The sequence below is a fragment of the Benincasa hispida genome, chromosome 1, assembly GCF_009727055.1.
Source record: "Benincasa hispida cultivar B227 chromosome 1, ASM972705v1, whole genome shotgun sequence".
Lineage (NCBI taxonomy): Eukaryota > Viridiplantae > Streptophyta > Magnoliopsida > Cucurbitales > Cucurbitaceae > Benincasa > Benincasa hispida.
In genome coordinates, this window is record NC_052349.1 from 94700906 (window position 1) to 94721865 (window position 20960).

Sequence of the window (20960 nt, forward strand, 5' to 3'; positions counted from 1 at the left end):
CTTTAAAGACTATCTCTTTAGAAGTTGGACTCCAAGATGAAGATGACCTTTGATGAAGATTGATGTTGCCTATCTTTCACGTACAGTATAAGAAACTTTCATCAAGAGAAAGAAAGCAATTCAAGAAGCATCTCTCCAACAAAAGAGTCAAAAGGAGTGAAAGAGAAAAGATGAAGTAATATGCTATGAATGCAAAAGGAAGTCGGGTCGTATTAGAACCGATTGTCCTTTTCTCCAAATCATCCAAAGAAATCCAAGAAGAAAAGAACAATTGGAAAGCTAACTTGCGGATGATAGCGAGTGAAAGCGAAAGTGGGAAATGAAATGAAGAAGTGGCCAATTTTGGCTTCAAGGCTCATAGTGACAAAGGGATTGACAAAACATGATGATGTAACTCTAGAAACCTCTTTCTTATTAATGAATGTTTGAAGCTTTTGAAAATAAATGCAAAAATGATTAGAAAAAACTTAGTTTTAAGTATGTTGTGCTTAAGAAGAAATACAATGTTTATCTAGTAAAAGTAAGTCTTTACTTGAAGAAATTGCTTGCTTTAAAAGAGAATGAGCATGATGCTATGCATATTGTATGAAATAATATTCTCTTGTGACAACACGCTTTTATGATTGTGATGAAGAAAAAAATGCCTTGCTTAACAAAGTTAAATTTCTGAGCAGAATATGTTGAAAAAGATAATTTGATTAAATACTTCAAAGAAAGGGAATTTAGTGCTTTGCAAGAACTTGATAAGAGCTTAAAGAATCTATTTAAAAACGTTGACAATAGGTGCTCAAGATTAGACAAGATTAATTGAAGTAGCAAGCCTTTGTGATAAAAGAGGTTTAGGCTATATTGATGAATGTTCTACTCCTTTAAGTTCTAAAAACTATCTTGTTAAAGCATTCTCATAATATGCCTTAAGCTTAATATGCCTAGGTTGTGTCTAAAGCATTTAAACTTAACTTTGGCCTATAGGCCATTTATTGTTGGTGTTGAAGCCCATATTAGACCTAAGTTGTTTTTAAAGAAATATTGCTCATACTACTTCTCCAAGATAGAAATTTGTTCTCAAAGGGCAAAGTTTCACAATCTCCAAGGAAAATTTCTTTCAATGAAAGTAGAGTACATAAATTTGATTTGTAAGAGATAAATCTTTGCATAATTATTTGTTTGTTTCTCATGTGGCAAGTTTGGACATACAACTTATTCTTGTTTACTTGTCTAAATCCAATGCTTAAATGTCTATGCAAAAATGAAAGGATCCCAATCCTCTTTACTAAGCATATTGATGTTAGGTATCACTTTATTAGAGAGCATGTGCAAAATGATAATATTACTCTTGAATTTGTAGGCTCTAATAATCAATTAGCGGATATTTTTACCAAGCCTTTGAATGAAGAAAACTTTTGCAAAAATAGGCTTGAGCTCGGTATTATTCGTTGTGATGCCTCTTGTTTTTATAATTTTACTTGATAAATCTTTTAGAAGGCATTTTGATAGGGAGAGATATAGAAAGCATGTGTTAATATTCTTAGGGGGAGTTGTGCTAAATTTATGTTCATCTTTTTAAGGGAAACATTTATGTAGTTCTAAATTTTTCTTAATTATTCTTTTTGATGATTTCAAAGGGGAAGAAGTTTAAGAAAAATATGCTATAAATTTGTTTTGATTGTATTAATTAGGGGGAGAATTTTTTTTTTTTGAGTGAATTTCAAGAATGATCTTTATGGTGATATGTTGAATTTTATTATGTGCTACATATGGTTTACATGTATTTCAAGCTATTTTTCTTGAATGGTTTGTCATCATAAAAAAGGGGGAGATTGTTGGCTTTTTGGCTCTTAATCTCAAATTAATTAATTTTAGTTAATTAATTAATCAATGTTTTGATTATAACAAACTGAATTTTTAATTACTGAAAATCTTAGTATTTTAATATGTTCATAACGTAAAGCTCGGAACAACGATTCCAACACCTCTTGAATCACTCAAATCGGAGCTAAAACGAAGATGATATGACCGAAACAAGTCTATAGAGAAAATACCATGGTGGATGACGTGGCATAACCAGACCATTTGTATGTAGAAATTATGTTGATTGAATGGTGGATCATTGAGAGATTAACATATGATGGACTTTTGATTTTTGGATTGATTTAAAATTAAAAATTGAAATTAAAAAGAAATTTAAAAGGAAAATAAATTTAATATTATTTTATGTTTGTGTCTAATAGCTAGTTTTTTACACATGGTATGTTTTTTTATTTTTGGATTGACTTTAAAGAGAATGAATTTTTTAAAAAAATAATTAAAAGGAAAAGGAATTTAATATTAGTTTATGTTTGTGTCTAACGGTTAGTTTTTAACACATTGTATGTTTTTTTTATTTTTTGGATTAATTTTAAAAAGAAAATGAATTTCAAAAGAAAAGGAATTTAATATTATATTTTATTTGTATCTAACGACTAGTTTAGTTTAAAATCTCCACCATTAATTTTTCTTTTCCAAAATCCAATGGTCCAAATTAATTGTGGTTTCTAAAAAATTTTCTATATCTATATAAACCATTCTTCCTCTCCAAATTTAAACAACAAATTTTACATTTCATAATCCTCCAAACCTCAAAAGTTTCATTGTTGATCTCTCTAAGTTCCCAATTTTTCTTTTCATCTTATTCTTGAGAGAGTGTTATTGTATTGTGAGGATAAACTTGTTGAGTGCTTAAACTTGTAAATCCACTCTAGTGAGAGTTGTATTGTGTTCTTAAAAAATTCCAACATTTGTAACGGTTTGATCCTAAACCGTGAAAAGGATCGAGTTTGCTCTTGAACCCGTAAAAGAAGCAGTGTGTAACGGTTGGGCTCTAATCCGTGGAAAGAGTCGGAAAGATTTTATTCAAATTCCCAAGAGGCGCTTAGGTCGAGTTTGACCGAACCACTATAAAAATTACATTGTCTTTTTCTCTAACTCTTTCCTTTTTATTTTTTCAATTAATTTAAGCAATTTATTGTATGTTTTAGTTTGTTCTTTTTATTTGCTAAAATTTGATAGAATTAATTATCACATTTTTTTGTCATCTTATTTGTTGCATAATTTGAATTTTTCTTATTATTTATAAAAAGTGTATTAATTAGTTTAATTGGGTTAATTTAGAAAAAAAAAAAAAAAGCTTAATTAAACCCTATTCATCCCCCTCTAGGGTTGCCATATCGATCTAACAAATTTGACCTTTGACTTACCAGGCAACCTAGTAGGATTTATACTTGGATTTTACTAGGAAAACTTGCATGTGCAACACATAATTCACCATCGCAATATACACCATTATTTCATCACATTCACAATGCATCATAATTCAATCTAAACGTCAACAAATTTCTCCAAAAGAAAATGCACAACTTTGGCACCTTCGATTAGGGCACATCAATCTCAATAGGATTGTGAGATTGGTGAAGAATGGACTTTTAAGTGAGTTAGAAGAAAATTCTTTACCGGTGTGTGAATCTTGCCTTGAGGGTAAGATGACTAAAAGACCTTTTACTGGAAAAGGTTATCGAGTCAAAGAGCCTCTTTAGTTAATACATTCTGACCTTTGTGGTCCTATGAATGTGCGAGCCCGAAGTGGCTATGAGTATTTATCAGTTTCACTGATGATTATTCTAGGTATGGGTATGTTTATCTGATGCAACGGAAGTCTGAATCCTTTGAAAAGTTCATAAAGTTCAGGGCTGAAGTTGAAAACGTATTGGATAGACAGATCAAAACACTTCGATCAGATCGAGGTGGAGAATTTTTGGATTCTGGGTTCCAAGACTATTTGATAGAACATGGAATCGTTTCCCAACTCTCAACGCTGGGTACACCTCAGCAGAATGGTGTAGTGGAAAGGAGAAATACAACCTTGTTGGACATGGTTCATTCGATGATGAGTTACGCTTCCCTACCGGACTCGTTTTGGGGTTTCGCAGTGGAGATTACATTATACATAGTCAACTGTGTTCCTTCCAAAAGTGTTGCGAGAACACATCTAGAGTTGTGGAATGGGCATAAAGCTAGTTTATGTCACTTTCGCATTTGGGATTGTCCTGCACATGTGCTTAAGGCAAATCCCAAGAAGTTGGAACCACGGTCGAGATTATGCCTCTTTATAGGCTAGCCAAAGGTACACGAGGGGTTTTTTTTTTTTATGATCCATAAAAAAATAAAGTGTTTATTTCCACGAATGCTAATTTCTTGTAGGAGGATCATATTGGGGAGCACAGTCCACGTAGTAAAGTCGTGTTACGTGAGCTTTCCAACAAAACTACTGAAACTTCAACAAGGATTGTTGAAGGACCTGCTTCATCAGCAAAAGTTGTTGATGATAGTTCATCTAGTAGGTCGGTTACACCTCAAGAGTTGCGGGAACCTCGATGCAGTGGGAGGGTTGTGAACCCGCCCGTTCACTATTTAGGTTTCACGGAAATCCTTGCTATGGTAGCAGATGGCGACGTTGAGGATCCATTGTCTTATCAGAAGGCAATGAAGGATGTAGACCAGGATGAATGGGTCAAAGCCATGGATCTCGAGATGGAGTCAATGTACTTCAATTCAGTATGGGATATTGTAGATCAGCCTGATGGGGTAAGACATATAGGTTGTAAATGGATCTACAAGCGCAAACGGGGTGCTGATGGGAAGGTGCAAACCTTCAAGGCTCGACTTGTGGCAAAGCGTTATACCCAGGTAGAGGAAGTTGACTATGAGAAGAATTTCTCGCCTGTTGTCATGTTAAAGTCGATCCGCATCCTTCTGTCCATTGCAGCTTATTATGATTATGAGATCTGACAAATGGACGTCAAGACGGCCTTTCTGAATGGTAATCTTCAAGAGACTATTTACATGATGCAACCCGAGGGATTCATTGCCCAAGGTCAAGAGCAAAAAGTTTGCAAACTAAATTGATCCATTTAAGGGCTAAAACAGGCGTCTCGATCTTGGAACATACGGTTTGATACTGCGATCAAATCATATAGTTTTGACCATAACGTTGATGAACCTTGTGTCTACAAGAAGATCATCAACGCTTCAGTAGTTTTCTTAGTATTGTATGTAGACGATATACTACTCATTGGGAATGATGTAGGTCTACTGACTGCAGTTAAGAACTGGTTAGAGACCCAATTCCAAATGAAAGATTTGTGAGAGGCTCAGTTTGTTCTAAGTATACAAATATTTCAGGATTGTAAGAAAAAAGTCCTAGCACTGTCTCAGGCATCGTACATTGACAAGATGTTGTTCAAGTACTCGATGAAGGACTCCAAAAAGGGTCTACTGCCGATCAGGCATGGAGTCACTTTGTCTAGGGAAATGTGTCCTAAGACGCCATAAGAGGTTGAGGAGATAAGACGGGTCCCATATGCATCTGCCGTTGGCAGTTTGATGTATGCGATGCTCTACACTAGGCCAGCTGTGGGAATAGTAAGTAGGTATCAGTCTAACCCCTGTCTCTTATACACATCTAGATGTGTATAAGAGACAGACTTAAGCATGTATGTGGTGACGTACAAGTGGATCATGTCTTAAGTGGTAACCAAAATGGTCTGTAGTATATGGATATAGGAGGGAAACCTTATCCTGGTAACGCTACGGATGCGGCCCGCTTTGTGGAATAGTTATAAGTGTTGTGACTTGTCACAGATGGTCTAATCCTGATCATTCATGTAGGGGACATGCGAGTGGGGGCGTCCTGTACAAAGAGTTTATATAAGACCTGACCACGAAGTGTTAACATCTCGTTATATAACACCGTTCATGACAGAGACTTCACTTCACTAGGATGACCATAGGTAACATGACCTCAATCCAGAGTGAGTTGAGAACTCCTGCCATTGAGGGCGGTCCTTTGATTTGCATGGGTGCTAGTGGCCAGGCCGCCGACTCAAACCTACCACTTTGGGGATTCGTCTGATTTGGGAGCTGGGAACTCAGCTACACAAGATGGAATTCACTCCTTCCCCGAAGCAGGGGCAAGTAGATAGATCTGTCTCTTATACACATCTAGATGTGTATAAGAGACAGATGTTGCTGACTCGTTTACAAAGGCTCTCATGGCTACAGTGTTTGAGGGTCACCTTCAGAGCATGGGTCTACGGGACCGCCCGCGGCTAGACTAGGGCAAGTGGGAGATTTTATTGTACTGGGCCTTAGTGCCTTAGTTTATTGTTTTGTACGTGTTTTTGTACACCCCACTTCACTTTAGGACAAGTGGGAGATTGTTGGGATTGATGCCCTAAAGTCTCGTATCCCATAGTTTGTAAATAGTTTGTATGAACGCTTATGATATATAATATATTATATTTACTTCACTTTTTGATTTTGCTCATCTGGATGTTTTATTTGCTTTATCACAAACTAATAAACTAAAATCCCTGGTTGTGTTTATGAAACTTAAGCATGTATGTGGTGACGTACAAGTGGATCATGTCTTAAGTGGTAACCAAAATGGTCTGTAGTATATGGATGTAGGAGAGAAACCTTATCCTGGTAACGCTACGGATTCGGCTCGCTTTGTGGAATAGTTATAAGTGTTGTGACTTGTCACAGATGGTCTAATCCTGATCATTCATGTAGGGGACATGCGAGTGGGGGCGTCCTGTACAAAGAGTTTATATAAGACCTGACCACGAAGTATTAACATCACGTTTTATAACACCATTCATGACAGAGACTTCACTTCACTAGGATGACCATAGGTAACATGACCTCAATCCAGAGTGAGTTGAGAACTCCTGCCATTGAGGGCGGTCCTTTGATTTGCATAGGTGCAAGTGGCCAGGCCGCCGACTCAAACCTACCACTTTGGGGATTCGTCTGATTTGGGAGCTGGGAACTCAACTACACAAGATGGAATTCACTTCTTCCCTGAAGCAAGGGCAAGTAGATAGATAGCTCCCTTAAGGGTTGATTCCAAGGCTTGAACAATGTGGCGCTACACACCTTCTCATGGCCCGATAGGTGTTCACACATAGATGGACTATGTTGTATTATTCCTTAGAGGGATCAGTGGTACTTAAGAAGTGAGATGTAACTACAGGGGCAAAACGGTAAATTGGTCCATCTGTACTTACGAGCATCTGTGAAGGGTCATCGTACTCATGATTTGTTATATCCGATGGACACAGAAATATATCTGTGGTAAGAAGAGTTCAGCTGTCGGTCTTTAATGAAATGCCTGGCAATTAACGGATGGTAGATCTCGTGGCTAAAGAGTTTAGTCAGCTATTCACGTACCGTTAGAGCTTCGAGCCATAGGTTCATAAGGTCCCCTTGGTATCTTGGATAAAAGTTGAGAATCAGTTTTTGGGTCAGTTTGAAATATTCAAATTGACAAGAAGAAGTTCGATTATATATGATATAGTTGAAGTGGTTAATTATATATGATATGATTGACTAAATGTGTGAGATACATTATTTTGGAGAAAATTGGATATAAATATGATTTATATCAAGTAGAGGAGAAAACAATATAGTTGATATATGATATCAAACTATAGGTTAAAATATAATATGATTATATTTATTATTTTATTAATTGGGCAGTTATGAGATAATTGGCCGGTATTTTCTCCGAATTAGTGCGTTAGTGGGAAGTTCAATTCAATTTTAGTAATTGAAGAATAAAATGAAATTTGTTTTCATTTTGCAAGAGAGACGCATAACCGCTCACGATGTGTTAGCCTTCTATCGCTTAGTGTTTGAGAGCCTATACGATAGCGCCCACTTACTAAACGATCACACACCCGCGCTTTCCTAAACGATCACCAGTGCTTTCCTAAACGATCGCCCGCGATTTCCTAAACGATCGCTTACCTTTTCATAAACGATCACTTAGCTTTTACTACATGATCGTGTACCCTGCACTAAACGATCAAGCACCCGACTATACGATAGTCTTCCCATTCTCCCACTTGCTAGATCATAGTACACAATAGCCTTTCCTTTTCCCTTCTACCAATTCCAAAAAAGCCCACCCTTTGGATTCTCACTCCGAGAATACTGAGGGCTCCGAGTGGTGGTGTCGTCCCCGTTTGCTGTTGTTCGTGCGAAGCTGTTCATGTAGACGATCAAGTTGTTGCTGGGCAATTACTTGCTGGATCAGAAAGAGCGAGAGAAGTTCGTTCACAGTGATACCGAGTTTTGTGAAAAAAGTCTTCAACTGGTATATTCTCTCGGTCTTCTTGTTTTTATCTTTTAAGCATGCCAATAATTTAGTGTAATCAATGCATATCTGTTTGTCTGAATGTATATGTAGAAATTCTGTTTACAATGAATTGAAAAGATCCGCTTCTGCTCATAGATATTCTTGTATAAGAGTTCCTTCAGATACGACAACTACTGCGGAATCTTCTTCTTCTGGTTATGATTGAAAATACATACCCCACTTTCAAGAGGGCTCTAATTGTAGCTTAACGAATAAATTACTCTTCAGAACATTTGAAGTGGATTAGGTCTTGGATTTTTACTGGAATTAGGGATAAGAAGACAATCTTATAGCAAATGGATCGAGTTATTCTTGAGTTATTAAAGATGCATATTGTTGTGGTTCTCCTTGGGATTTCTTAGGCCCAAATAACTAAATTTTCTCCCAGATTAGTTTGGGGTGTTATGATAACTTGTAGAAATACAAGTTATTCTACCTCTTTTATCTAAAACAATTAGGAAAAAGCTCTGAGAAAGTGACAACTTGATAAAGAATTCATGAAAATAATTACATCATACAATGACACACACACACAACCTAATCTGTCTACAAAATGTTAAAAATCATATTTTGTTTGGTGCAGAAAATCTGCTGATACGATCGCATGTGTCTCAACACCAATATATGATCGCATAGTTGGCCAAGTCGGTGGCTTCAGGCGATGAGATACGACATGAAGTGTGAGCGATGGAAGTCAAATCAAAGGTCAAGATGGTAGCCGATAAAAAAGCTTCATTGTAGAACCAATGAACTTTTGACTCGCAGCAGGTGGCACATCAAGGTATGAAATTTAATGCACCTTATCAGCACAATCATTAGTAAGAGAGGAAAATCTGCCTCTGAATGCCTATAAATATGCCATGAAATCGCCATGCAAAAGGCATGAGTATAATCGAAAGAAAACTCTTCAAAAATTCCACTCTGCTTTCCACCATTTGAAAATCTTGAGGGAAAACTCAAGAATCACTTCTGGAGGCAAAAGAGAAACCCCAATCTTAACACTTCCAGTGAAGCAGACATTGATAAAGCCGGAGAAAGCAAGAAATTTCACACCACGACTTGTTTCTCTATCTCTTTTTCTTTATCTCGGTGTATTTATATTGTATAAACGTTGAAAGACATTTTTCCTCAATATGAATACATATTCTGTTCATTCCTCATCCATCTTTTCTATTCTCATTATGAGTCACTAAACCATTTAACAATCCATTCTGCTTGTTTTATGCATACTTATTGAAACACTTAAATAAATCGAGAGATTATTCTAAGTAGATTAAATCTAGATTCGAAAGGACTAGAGATTTAGAACTCATAAAACAAGAAGAGAGGTTCTTTAGAAATAAAGAAATATCTTTTGCAATATGCATTCATCGCATGCGTCCTAGAAATAATATATTGTGGCCATGTACGTTGAAAGGTGTAGATTATAATATCAAGTGTACTGCTTGAATGCATAAGTTATATGTTGGGTTTGATGCCCTAAATCTCGTAGGATCCTATAGTTTGTAAATGTCATATACAAACTCATTGTTTATTTAATAAAATATATGATATTTTATTTCATTTTTTATTGCATTAATCATAAACCAATAAACTAAGTTCCATGGTTATCTCGTAACTTAAACATGTATGTAGAGACATACGGATGAATCATGTTTTAAGTGATAACCTAAATGGTCTGTAATCGATAAGGATGGATACTTTATCCTGGTGACACTACGAGTATGACCCGCTTTGTAGATGTTACAATGGTTGTAAAGTGCTACAAGTGATCTGATCCTGATATTTTATACAAAGGAGTTTGTATAAGGCCAGATTACGAAATGAATAGTCTCATTATATAACATCATTCTTAATAGAGACTTCATTTCACCAGGATGAGCATAGGTAACACGACCTGAATTCTAAGTGAGTTGTGAACACCCGCCTTTGAAGGCGGTCATTTGATTTGTATGAGTGAGAGTGGCCAGATTGCCGACTCAATATGCCTCCCATTTTGGGGATTCGTCTGATTGGAGCTGGGAACACAGCTACATAAGACGGAATTCACTCATTCCCCAATGTTAGGGAAAGTAGATAAATTGGTCTCTTAAGAGTTGATTTTGGGGCTTGAACATTGTGGCACCATACCCTCTCTTGGCCTAAGAGGGGTTAGTCATAGTGGGACTATGATTTATTGTTCATTAGAGGGATCAGTGGTACTTAAGGAGTTAGATGTAATTACAGTAGCAAAACGGTAATTTGGCTCAACTGTATTTACGAGCAATTTGTGAAGGGTCGTCGTACTATGGATTGTTATATCCAATGGACCCAGAAATATATCTGTAGTGTGAAGAGTGCAGCTGTCGGTCTTTAGTGGAGTGCCCGACAGTTAACGGATGGTGAATAATTTAATTAAAGAGTTTAATTAATTATTTACGAACAATTGAAGCTTCAAGCTATAGGTCCATGAGGTCCCCTCGGTAGCTCATCAGATTTTATGAGAATCAAGTTTTGGATTAATTTCAATTGTTCAAATTAATTGAGAGAATTAATTATATATGATGTAATTAAGTTTATGTAATTGTATATGATATAATTACCATAATGTATTTGATACATTATAATGTAAAAAATTTATGAGAGGAATTAAATGTTTGAATATGATTCAAATGTTAATTATATGAATTAGATTTATATAATTAAAATTTAATGTTAATATGATTTATATTAAATAACATAAGAGAGAGGAAAGAAAATATAGGTTATATATTGTATATGATACAATTTTAAACTATATTTTATATGTTATATATGATATAACATATGATTGCATAATATATAATAAAGTGGTTATTATTATTATTATTATTATTATATATATATATGTTATATTTAATTGAGAATTAATATTATTTATTAACTATTTTATTATTAAATAATTTTTTAATTATTTAATTTTAGAGTAATTAAGGGGAGGGAGTTACAACTCCTTCCCCATCTTTTTCTCTCCACCACTCACGTAAGAAGTGATGGAGGTCTCCCTTTCTTATACCTACAAAAGAAAAAAAAAAGTAATTTTTTTTTTTTTTTTTTGCTTTTCCAGGGTTTATCTCTCAAAATTCTTCCTTCTCTCTCAACCTCAAAACACTCTAAAGCCCACATCTACTAGATTCTCACTAGAGAATACTGAAGACTCCTTCGTGGTAGTGTTCGAGGGATTTGATTGAAGAACGTCTTCAAGGGTAAGTTTTCCTAAATATTTTTTTGGTTTAAAACTTTTTTTGGGCATGCTGTATGGTTTAATTTTTCCCAAATGCATATGCTGTAATTTTTTTTTTAAAAAAAAAGATTAGAAATTGGGATGATCCGCTTTCGCTGCAGTTCTCTTCATAGCGGTTCCTTCATTATATATTCGCTGAGGGAGTGTTAGTGAATATTCTTCTCGATCCTGCCATCTCTCATTTGAATTTCACACTCATCACATACGTTGTTTCACTTGAAGTGTAAATCCCATCGCATCTATTACTAAAATTAATCTTAGCATTAGAATAGCATCAAAATCCATCACCTATTTAGTGTTCAATTTGTGTTAAGATCAGAACATTAGTTTTCAATGTATTCACAACAAAGCAATCCCTAAGTTCGGTCTTAGACTCACTAGGACTCTATTTGAGCTTATACTTGGGTTTAACTACATAAAATAGTACATTAAAACCCAATTTTCAACATTTAATTCACCGCATGGTATGAATGCATCATGTAATCTGAAAAAAGATTCAAACGTGGTTGTTAATAGAGTTGAAGTTACCAAATTCTGAGGAGTCGGTATCAATTTATCAAGTAGGTCAAGATGAGTCAAGTTAGAGAAAATAGACCCCTATAAGATAAGAGAAAGCCATGCAACCAGAGTTCCCTTTACTATATAGGGGGCAGTGCCAAGAAAGAGAAAACGTTATCACTATATGAAATTCAGCTGAGCACCATCTTCAAGCCCATATGGAGTTGTGGAATTTCAACCAGATTTGGAGGATGGAGGATACTGATTTGAATGGGGAGCCTTAAAACCAAATCTATTCAGATTTTGCAAGTAGATAGCTTTCCATCGCATAGGGCGACCGGACCAGGCCGAGTTAGAAAGGCTTTGATGACTCAAGGTTCATATTAGGGAAAAGAAAGTGAAGGAAAGAGGGGGCTGCCTTCGGCTCCTTCGCTTGTTGACATCAATAGGAATCATATAGGTATTGATGTCAACCATATAGGTATATAGGCGAGAGGGTGCGTGCGTCTGCTGGTATCGTATATAAGAGAAAGGCTGCATTTAGGAGTGATCTTTCCCTCTTATTCAAGCCATTAGTGATCTCACTTTCGAAAGAGAGTCTTGACATGCTTTTATATATGGTACCTACAATTAAGAATTGTTTGCCCCTACTTGTTACATAAAAAACTAAATCACAAGCTTCTAAGGGTCTTACTTTAGCCCCTTTTTTTATTATTAAGGTTAGGGAGCTTTTCCTCTTTTGAGGATGTATTAATAATCTATTATCTCCCCTGGTCCACATGATATTGGTGGAATGATCTGCGGATTTGACTTTCCCCTTTATCTCACTCCGCACAGAATTGAACCTATAAACATTTCCCTTTCCTGATACAGCGACTGGGAAAAAACTTGATACTATCTAAACCAACGACAAAAGAGACCCTCGATGGGTCAAGTTTCCTTCCTTATCAAAGAGAGGCCCTTTACTTATTTTAGGGAGCGAGGCTTCTTTATGGAAAAAGGGGGAATGAGAGGGGAAGGAAGAATGGTTCGGGGGGTGGGGAAAGTCCGGAAAGCCCTCAATTGATGGGACATTTTGATCCCCTTTTGCTCTCACCCCGAAAGGGTCAACACAAGGATATTACTTTGAAGCAATCTCTGGAGTACAGTCTTAGTCTAAAGAAATTGGAAAGATCTTTTAAAGATCGAGAAAGTTTACCTTTTAACTCTGGTGAAAGGGAAAGGCAAATAAGGGTAGGCTTGGTGTAGAGCCCCTTCATCGAGATTAGTTGGCTATAAGATCACCAACATGAATATCTTACTTCAGTTTTAAGTAGGGGTTGCCAAGTTATTCTCATAGAATAGGTCTTGACAGTAATGGCAAAGTTTCCAGAATAGTCAAGTTTTTAGATATCTCAAAATACATTTATCAGCTACTAAATAATGAGACGCAAGGAGACTATATAAACTTGTCTACAAGTCCAACAACAAACGAAATCTTTGGGCGAGTTAGAGTAAAGTACTAGAGACCATCCACCATACATACTCCTATAAGCAGATGGATCTGATAATAGTTATGTTTTAAAAATACAAAAACTAAAATGAATCAAAATTGAAAGTACAACGACTAAAATAAATATTTTAAAAATTTACGAACTAAAATAAACCAAAGTTAAAAGTACAAGAATAAAAGTAGTACCTCATATAAAATTTGTTCCATTTTTTTTTTCCTTTTTTGTATAATGGTTTTGTCATTTTGTATATATTGTTAAAATTGATTACAAATATATACAGTTTGTTTACTTAGTAGACGCAAATTTCCTTGCATTTAGCTGATAATTAAGTTAAAATAGGGGTTTTAGCCTCCAAGCTCGATTTAATCGAAATCCTGATTAGAAGCGAAAAAGGTAGTGAAAATGGTCAAAGTGAGTTTAGAAATTAGCATGACCTTCCTCAAAAGTTTTAAGTTTTGTGGTTACCAAATTTCTAGGGGGAAAAAAGTGTATTTTTCCTTCCGTTTATAGTATATGTATGCGAAGATTTACCATGTGGCATTTAATTGCCGATTTAAATCTAGAAAATAAATATTTAGAGTAAGGGAATTCAAACCTTTGATATCTTATCGACAATAGATGCTTAAACTAGTTAAGTTATATTGTAATTGGCTAATTATTCTATATTTTAAGTGATATAAAACAACAAAATTTTATTTGTTATTTGCTATAATCTAATCACTCACGATTTGATTAAATTACAAAAAATATTTTTATTTAGATCATTTGAACTTTGTAAATTAAATATTATTCTAATTTAATAAAATTAAGTATAAAATACGGGAGTAGATTAAAATTATATAAGCCAACATATCATTTCGAAAAAAGAAAAAAAAAACCAACATTAACATATCTCAATTAAAAATATAGCATATGAATTTATTGTAAAAAATTTTAAACGAGACTTGTAAAGGAACTACATTTTTTTTTAACAAAATTAATCCTAAACTAATGGACTAAATCACAATTGAAAATATAAGTTTCAAATGACATATTTTCGTCTAAAAAATTTATTACAGAAGTGAAAATATTTCTATATGTAACTCATTAGATTGGGAATTGAATTTCCATTTCAGAAAAAAAAAAATAAAAAAAAATACAGTGGTTCATAGGAAGAGAGTTCTAAATTAAAGTGAAGAAAGATATACATAAACCCAATTGGTCTAACTCTTCCTCATCGAATTCTCTCTAGCTTCATGACAAATATAATTACACTCACAAGAAGGCAGGGGGAAAATTGAAGCATATCAGCAAGTGTTTTCTCATCATATACAAATTTCTAGCTTGCTTTTCCTTTGGTTTTCTGTGCTGAATGTAAATGAAAACCAAAGAAAAGGAATCAGAGTTTAAACTTTAAAGAGATTGTTGTATAGCTACTCACTCTTCATCTTCTTCAAGGCCTGGTATGTATTCAAGACTGACATCAAATACCACAGGGCTATTTGGAGCCACCCTTGGCCTTCCTGGAGCTGATGTGAGGCCTTTTGGGAATGCCAACTATAGGAACACAAACATTAAGAAGACTTACAATTTGATGATGAAAACATGAGATTTGGTTAATATGATCAGCACTTAGAGATAAGGAAGAGGTAATTAATCACACCGTTGAATTTTGATGTTTGTATGTGTTTAGTCTCTAACTTTTAAAAAGTTTCAACTACCTCTTAGATATTTGAATCTTAATCATTTTATATAGTTCTTACTATTTGCAATTTTAGTCCTTATGATTTGGAAAAAATTACAATTTAGTTCTTATGATATGATAAAATCTTCCTAAATAGTCCCTATGGGAGGAACTATTTATGAGAACTCTATCAATCCATAGGGACTATTTATGAGGTTTTATCAAACTATTAGTTTAAATTCTAACTTTTAAAACTATAGGAACTAAATTCTAATGATAAGGAATCAAATTTGTAATTTAACCCTAAATGAACCATAGAATACGTCTACTGGCTTCACAGTGACAAAAGAAAGTAGACATACATACATACAGAAAAAGAGTGGCATGGTTATAAAAGAGAATTGATTCGTTGCTTTGAAAAGAAATTAAGTTGATATGCCACTTCCTTTTATACAATTGGTCCAGTTTTCTTTTCCACTTGATTATCTTACTCTGCCCCATATTGCAATATATTTCTGGTCCTATTTTTCTTGAATTCCAATCTCTAGATATCATTCCCGACAGCCAAAGAAACTTTAAATGACTGCAATTCTAACTCTTTCGGTTGCAGATAGTTTTACGGGGTTGAGATGTTTTAGGAATGAAAAAAGTTGAAGCTATGATAGAGAAAACACATCTTACAGATCCGGGAATGTACAGTCGACGCTTTCCACCGACTTTCATGCTTAAAATCCCTTCATCAAGCCCTTTGATTACCTGTTTAAATCGATTATTCAGAAAAAAGTACTAAAAAAGGACTAATGAACTCATGAACTCAAAGGAATAGAAAAGAGAAAGCACTTGAAGCACTTACTTGACCAGATCCAACTCGAAAGATATAAAGCTGATTCTTCTCGAGTGAACTATATAAAATGGAAGGCAGATTAATATTTCAGGGTCAAGTTAATTTATGGCTTCCCCATGTCATATATTTTAGGGGACGCCTTAAAGCAATGGAATATCAATAGTTCCACATAATGAATTGGGCTTAACCTGTCAAAAATTTGTCCAGATGGAATCATTGCAACATAATTTGCAGCCACCTGTGAGTAAATCATCATAACTGTTAGAAGTTGAGGTAAAATCCAAAATTCTTGAACTATTTTCACTGTTTACTCACAAATTCATTCCAATTTAGATTTTCTTCTAATGGCTGCAATTCATAAATCACTTCTTTCATGTCAAACAAAACTTGGAGTCAGATTTCCCTTGGCTTCTCTTTTCTTTCTTTCCCTTTTCTTTTTCTCCTCTTGTGGGAGGTTGGGGATGGGGATAATACAAGTTATTCAAGAAACCAGAATAAAAGATATACCTGAAATCCAACAGGTGGACTGGGGCCTCCACCAACTTTAATGTCCTTATACTGCAAACCAGACTCAGTCGTGACCATAGGAACCTTCATCAACAATAAGAATTCCAAAAGTCATTGTTTAGGTGGATCTGCAAATGAGAGAGTTAGTCTTAAATATACAAAGTGCAGCTTGAAGTTCAACAAATTGAAGTTGTTTCTTGCAGTTTTGAACCATATATTTATATATATATATATATATATATATTTTAATATTTGCATAAACCATGTTACACACCTCGATTAATTTCAAGAGGTAACTGCTGGAGACCCTCTTATATTAAGTTTCCAAGAAAACTCGTACAATATTAAATAAAATATTAAATTCTAGATAGGTGGTTTTCATGACATGAACTCCTTCCTTTTAAGTCCTTTATTATTACATTTGCCCTTTATGGACTACCAAGCCAGCGCATGGTGGTTTGAACAGTATTTTAATGAACTAATAGAAATGCCAGAGTTGTCCATCAAGATTCAAAGGAATATTTAAATATGTCTAACTCTAACACTGTATCCCCCAGAAGAATCATCTTTAAGCATCAAACAAAAGAAAAGAAAACAACTAAGAGATGCAGGAAAAAGAAAAGAAAAATAGAACTAGGAGTGGTGTTGGGTCAAAGAACTTGAAGTATCAAGATAATATGGGAATTAGGGAGAGAATGTAGGGTTTTGGCAAAATATTAGATGTGCAATTGTCCTACACTAGAAAAGTTCAAGGAAGTCATGGGCTCCAAGCACTATAAAAGGAGTCTATGCCTTTGGTTTCAAGTTATCCCAATTAGAAGCACTTTAAGCTTGAGTGTGCTAACTCTAATTAAATTTCCTTTTTGTATTCTCTAGTTTGAGAGTGAGATTAAATGATGTGAGTAGTATAAAAGCTTTGAGAGAGTGCTCTTGTAACTGAGATTGAAGAGAGAATTATTTTGTGTGATTGCAACAATTTTTCACATAGTGGATTTCTTTTTTGTGGACCGTAGTTTTTTTCTAAGTTTGAATTTTTCCACCTAAAATCTTGTATTCTAGTTCTATTACTTTCTTTTAATTTCTTCATATTTTTCTGCTTATTTCTACGATAAAAGTGAGTTTTTTTCCCAACAGAAAATAGGAGAGAAGGTTTAGGAAGAGAAAGAAGATACCAGGCAAAATTCACTAACTAATCAATATACAATCCAAGTTAATGAAAGGACGTGTAACCTCACCATACATTTTCAAGTTCTTTCTCACAGGCATTGTCACATAATTTTGGCTTGTCCTCTGGAGGCAAACCAGCTGCCTTGGCATTTAGAGCATCTATAACGAAACTTGACATTCCACAAACTAAACCAATCATCTCTCTTCTTCCAGTCAAATTGAATTCCTTTCCATACTCTTTCATCCTCCATTCTTTCACACTGATATTGCCATTCAAGCAGCGCACAACAAGAGATCGTATTTTATCACTGGAAATTCCTTGCTGTATTCCAGAAGCTGAACCTGACTCGAGCAACAAGATGAGCATCAAAGAGATGAATCTCAAAGTATAAAATTATATCTTCAAGTACAGATTGAAATTATAAGTTGCGCATATACACTTCATCAAACATTAAATTAGTGTATAGTCCACATTCTGAAACAGTGTGAACCTTTCCCAATATTATTCAAGAAATAAAAAACAAGTCCTTCACTCTTCTAGGGGTAATCTGACGTATCTTTACATACACTCTCTTTGCAGCCAACTTCCAAACATGTGAAAAGATGAAAGGTTTGATGTTCTTCAGTTGAAAAAGAAGCAGATGCAGATCCAAGTACAAAATTACAAAAAAAAAAAAAAAAAAAAAAAAAAAAAAAAAATTTCTACTCCTTCTTCTTCTACAATTTTGTTAGGAAGGCCCTTTATGAAAACTGCAAAAAAAAAAAAAAAAAAAAATTTAGGAGTTTTAAAAATATAATCCTTTCGAGCTATATAACGTTTTCCATGATACACAGTTCCAAATTGGATAAGAATCAAAGTTGCCTTCATACTTTGAAGGAGGAAACCAAATCTGTGACCAAATTTCATCAGTTTCCACAACCTCATGACTCAGGTAGAGGTAAGGTTTTGTACTAGTTTTGGTCTGTGGAATGTAATATTTTCCTCAGATGAAAAGTACAGACTTCAAAGATGGATATCCGCACTGAGAAGTTACAATTTAAGGCCAATTTGGTATGCTAAGTTGACACCATTTCTAGTTGGTTGGTATAGAAATCTGGTTCTATAAGGAATAGAAGAGTGCAGGATACATTATAACTTCTGAAAAATAAACCATGATGCCTACATTTCTAAATCTTTGCAAAATGTTAAATCTAAATCTTATTATTGACAAGACAGATTGTTCATTAAATAGTTATTAAGAAGTCGATTGAGATGTTTCTCACACAACCTAAAGTCTCACTGGCATAGGAATATGAACAAAAGATAAATATTTCAATGATATACAGATATATAACTTTATGCAATCTTAGGGAAAATGAGTGTCATAACTGCTAGGAATTTCCCCAAGTTGAATAGATAGAAGAAACTGCAGCCAAGTTGAAAGAGGCAAAAATACAAGTTATTAAAAAGCGATAGTATATTCGATTCAAGATTAACCCAGTCATTTTGATGCTTGAAATAAAGGTCATTCGACCTCTTATTTTTCTTCTCCATTTCTCCAACTATTATGTGAGTCAATTTCATAATTCTAATCTAACAAGTCAGTTTCATTAGGCTTGCTAAACTCATAAAAAATACATAATTAAAAATCATTTTTAGTCCCTAAACTTATATAGAAGTAACAATTTAGTCCTTGTACTTTGGTTAATAACGATCTACTTTGAATTTTGTAACAATTTAGTCTCTAAACTTTAGAAAGTAATAATTTCATCCTTATACTTCAAAATTTTTAATGATTTAGCCCCTACCGCAGAAATTAGTGTTAATGTTTAATGAGATTTCTTGTAAAAATAAACCTATAAACTAATTAGAGATTTGACATTTTTATAAACTACCAACTCTACATCATTATTTTTTTTTTAAAAATGACATGTATCTTATATAAATATTTTTATGCTAGGAACTAAATTGTTAGAAAGTTGAAAGTACAAGGACCAAATTGTTACAAAATTGGAAGTATAGGACTAAATTGTTAGAAACCAAAGATCACTTACTAACTTGTTACACTCGAGAAAGTTTAGATACTAAATTTGTTTTTCAAACCAAAAAAATCACATATAGGTTCATGCCTACGTTGTTTAATCATCTTCAGAAAACATAACATCTTTTTTCTGCCGAGTCACCAAGCGAAATTGACATTTTATTTAGCATTTTTCAAACAGTAGAAAATTTCAACATCTTTGAAACATTAGGTCGGGTCGATTAACAGTTCAAGGATGATATCAATAGGAATATCAACAAGAAATCAAGCCCAAATTCTAAAATCTAAACGAAGATTCAATTATCGAGAGCCTACATTTATCGATTCTTGCCCAAAACAGAAGATGAAAAAATGATTCAAAATCAATAGAGTAAATCAAAGAATCAGGAGATGGAACAGAAGTAAGAATGTGATTGAAGTGAAAATAGAGATTGTAGAGATGAAGAATACAAAGAAAAAGGAAATGTTACCGAGCGGGAGCAACGTTGATGAAGGGGAAGACGCCATGGAAATTTGAGAGCAAGGTGTTGGTACCGTTGAGAAACGGATAACGAAATCTTGAGCCTTCGGTTTAAATAGCTGCCAAGTTGGCATCAAATTTTGGCTTCATTAAATTCTATATTTTATATTAATTTTTATTGTGTAATGCATATTAATTCAGGAGAAATTCTTATAAATAAAAAAATCCAAAAAATATTTAGAAACTTTTTACTATAAAGTATAAATATCTTTAAATATTTATAATATATATATTTTTATATTAATTTTGTTGAAAATGTTGTTTAACCCTAAGGGCATTTTAGTCTTTTTATGTGGTGTGTATAGTTTAGGGTTTCATCTCTTTGGTTATTTATATTTGTCCCTGTATTGTGTACTGTGTATCAAAATTAAATAAAAAAACTCTTATCGTGGTTTTTTCTCCCTAGGCTAGGGTTTTCCACGTAACTCTGGTGTTCTTTTCTTTTCTACCCTTATTTTTCAATATGGTATCAGAGCATGATGATGAGACTATAGTTGGAATAGAAGAGATTCAGTTGTTGACCCTAGCAGGGGATGGAACTCCAGGGAAAAATTCCCACAGTGCTAAAATTAGGGTTGTCATCGACCAATATTTATGCTCGTTACTTGGACCAATTTAGATCCAACACACGGGACAATAGCCGTTCGTCGATCAAACAATCGCGACCATATAGTGGAGCGCCAAGCGATCCCTCCAGCCGTCGATCTCTCCAGCGACCGTCGGAGGACCTCCATTGCTGTCGTCGA

At 34.4% G+C, this 20960-nt stretch overlaps 1 protein-coding gene across 2 annotated transcripts; it reads right to left on the reverse strand.

Annotated features, from left to right (window-relative positions):
- Positions 1–14578: 14578 nt before the first annotated feature.
- Positions 14579–20288, reverse strand: LOC120067650 (peptidyl-prolyl cis-trans isomerase FKBP16-3, chloroplastic). 2 transcript variants are annotated; one of them, XM_039019190.1, is made up of 7 exons: positions 20165–20288; positions 17747–18015; positions 16507–16590; positions 16188–16237; positions 16009–16057; positions 15837–15911; positions 14579–15028 (listed from the first exon to the last, which is right to left on the reverse strand). In XM_039019190.1, the coding sequence occupies exons 1-7, from the start codon at positions 20286–20288 to the stop codon at positions 14909–14911; spliced, it is 771 nt and encodes a 256-aa protein (XP_038875118.1). In that variant the 3' UTR covers positions 14579–14908. The 2 variants fall into 2 exon arrangements, with proteins under 2 accessions (XP_038875118.1, XP_038875123.1); XM_039019195.1 differs by having other exon boundaries at positions 17747–18009; positions 20165–20227.
- Positions 20289–20960: the final 672 nt, after the last annotated feature.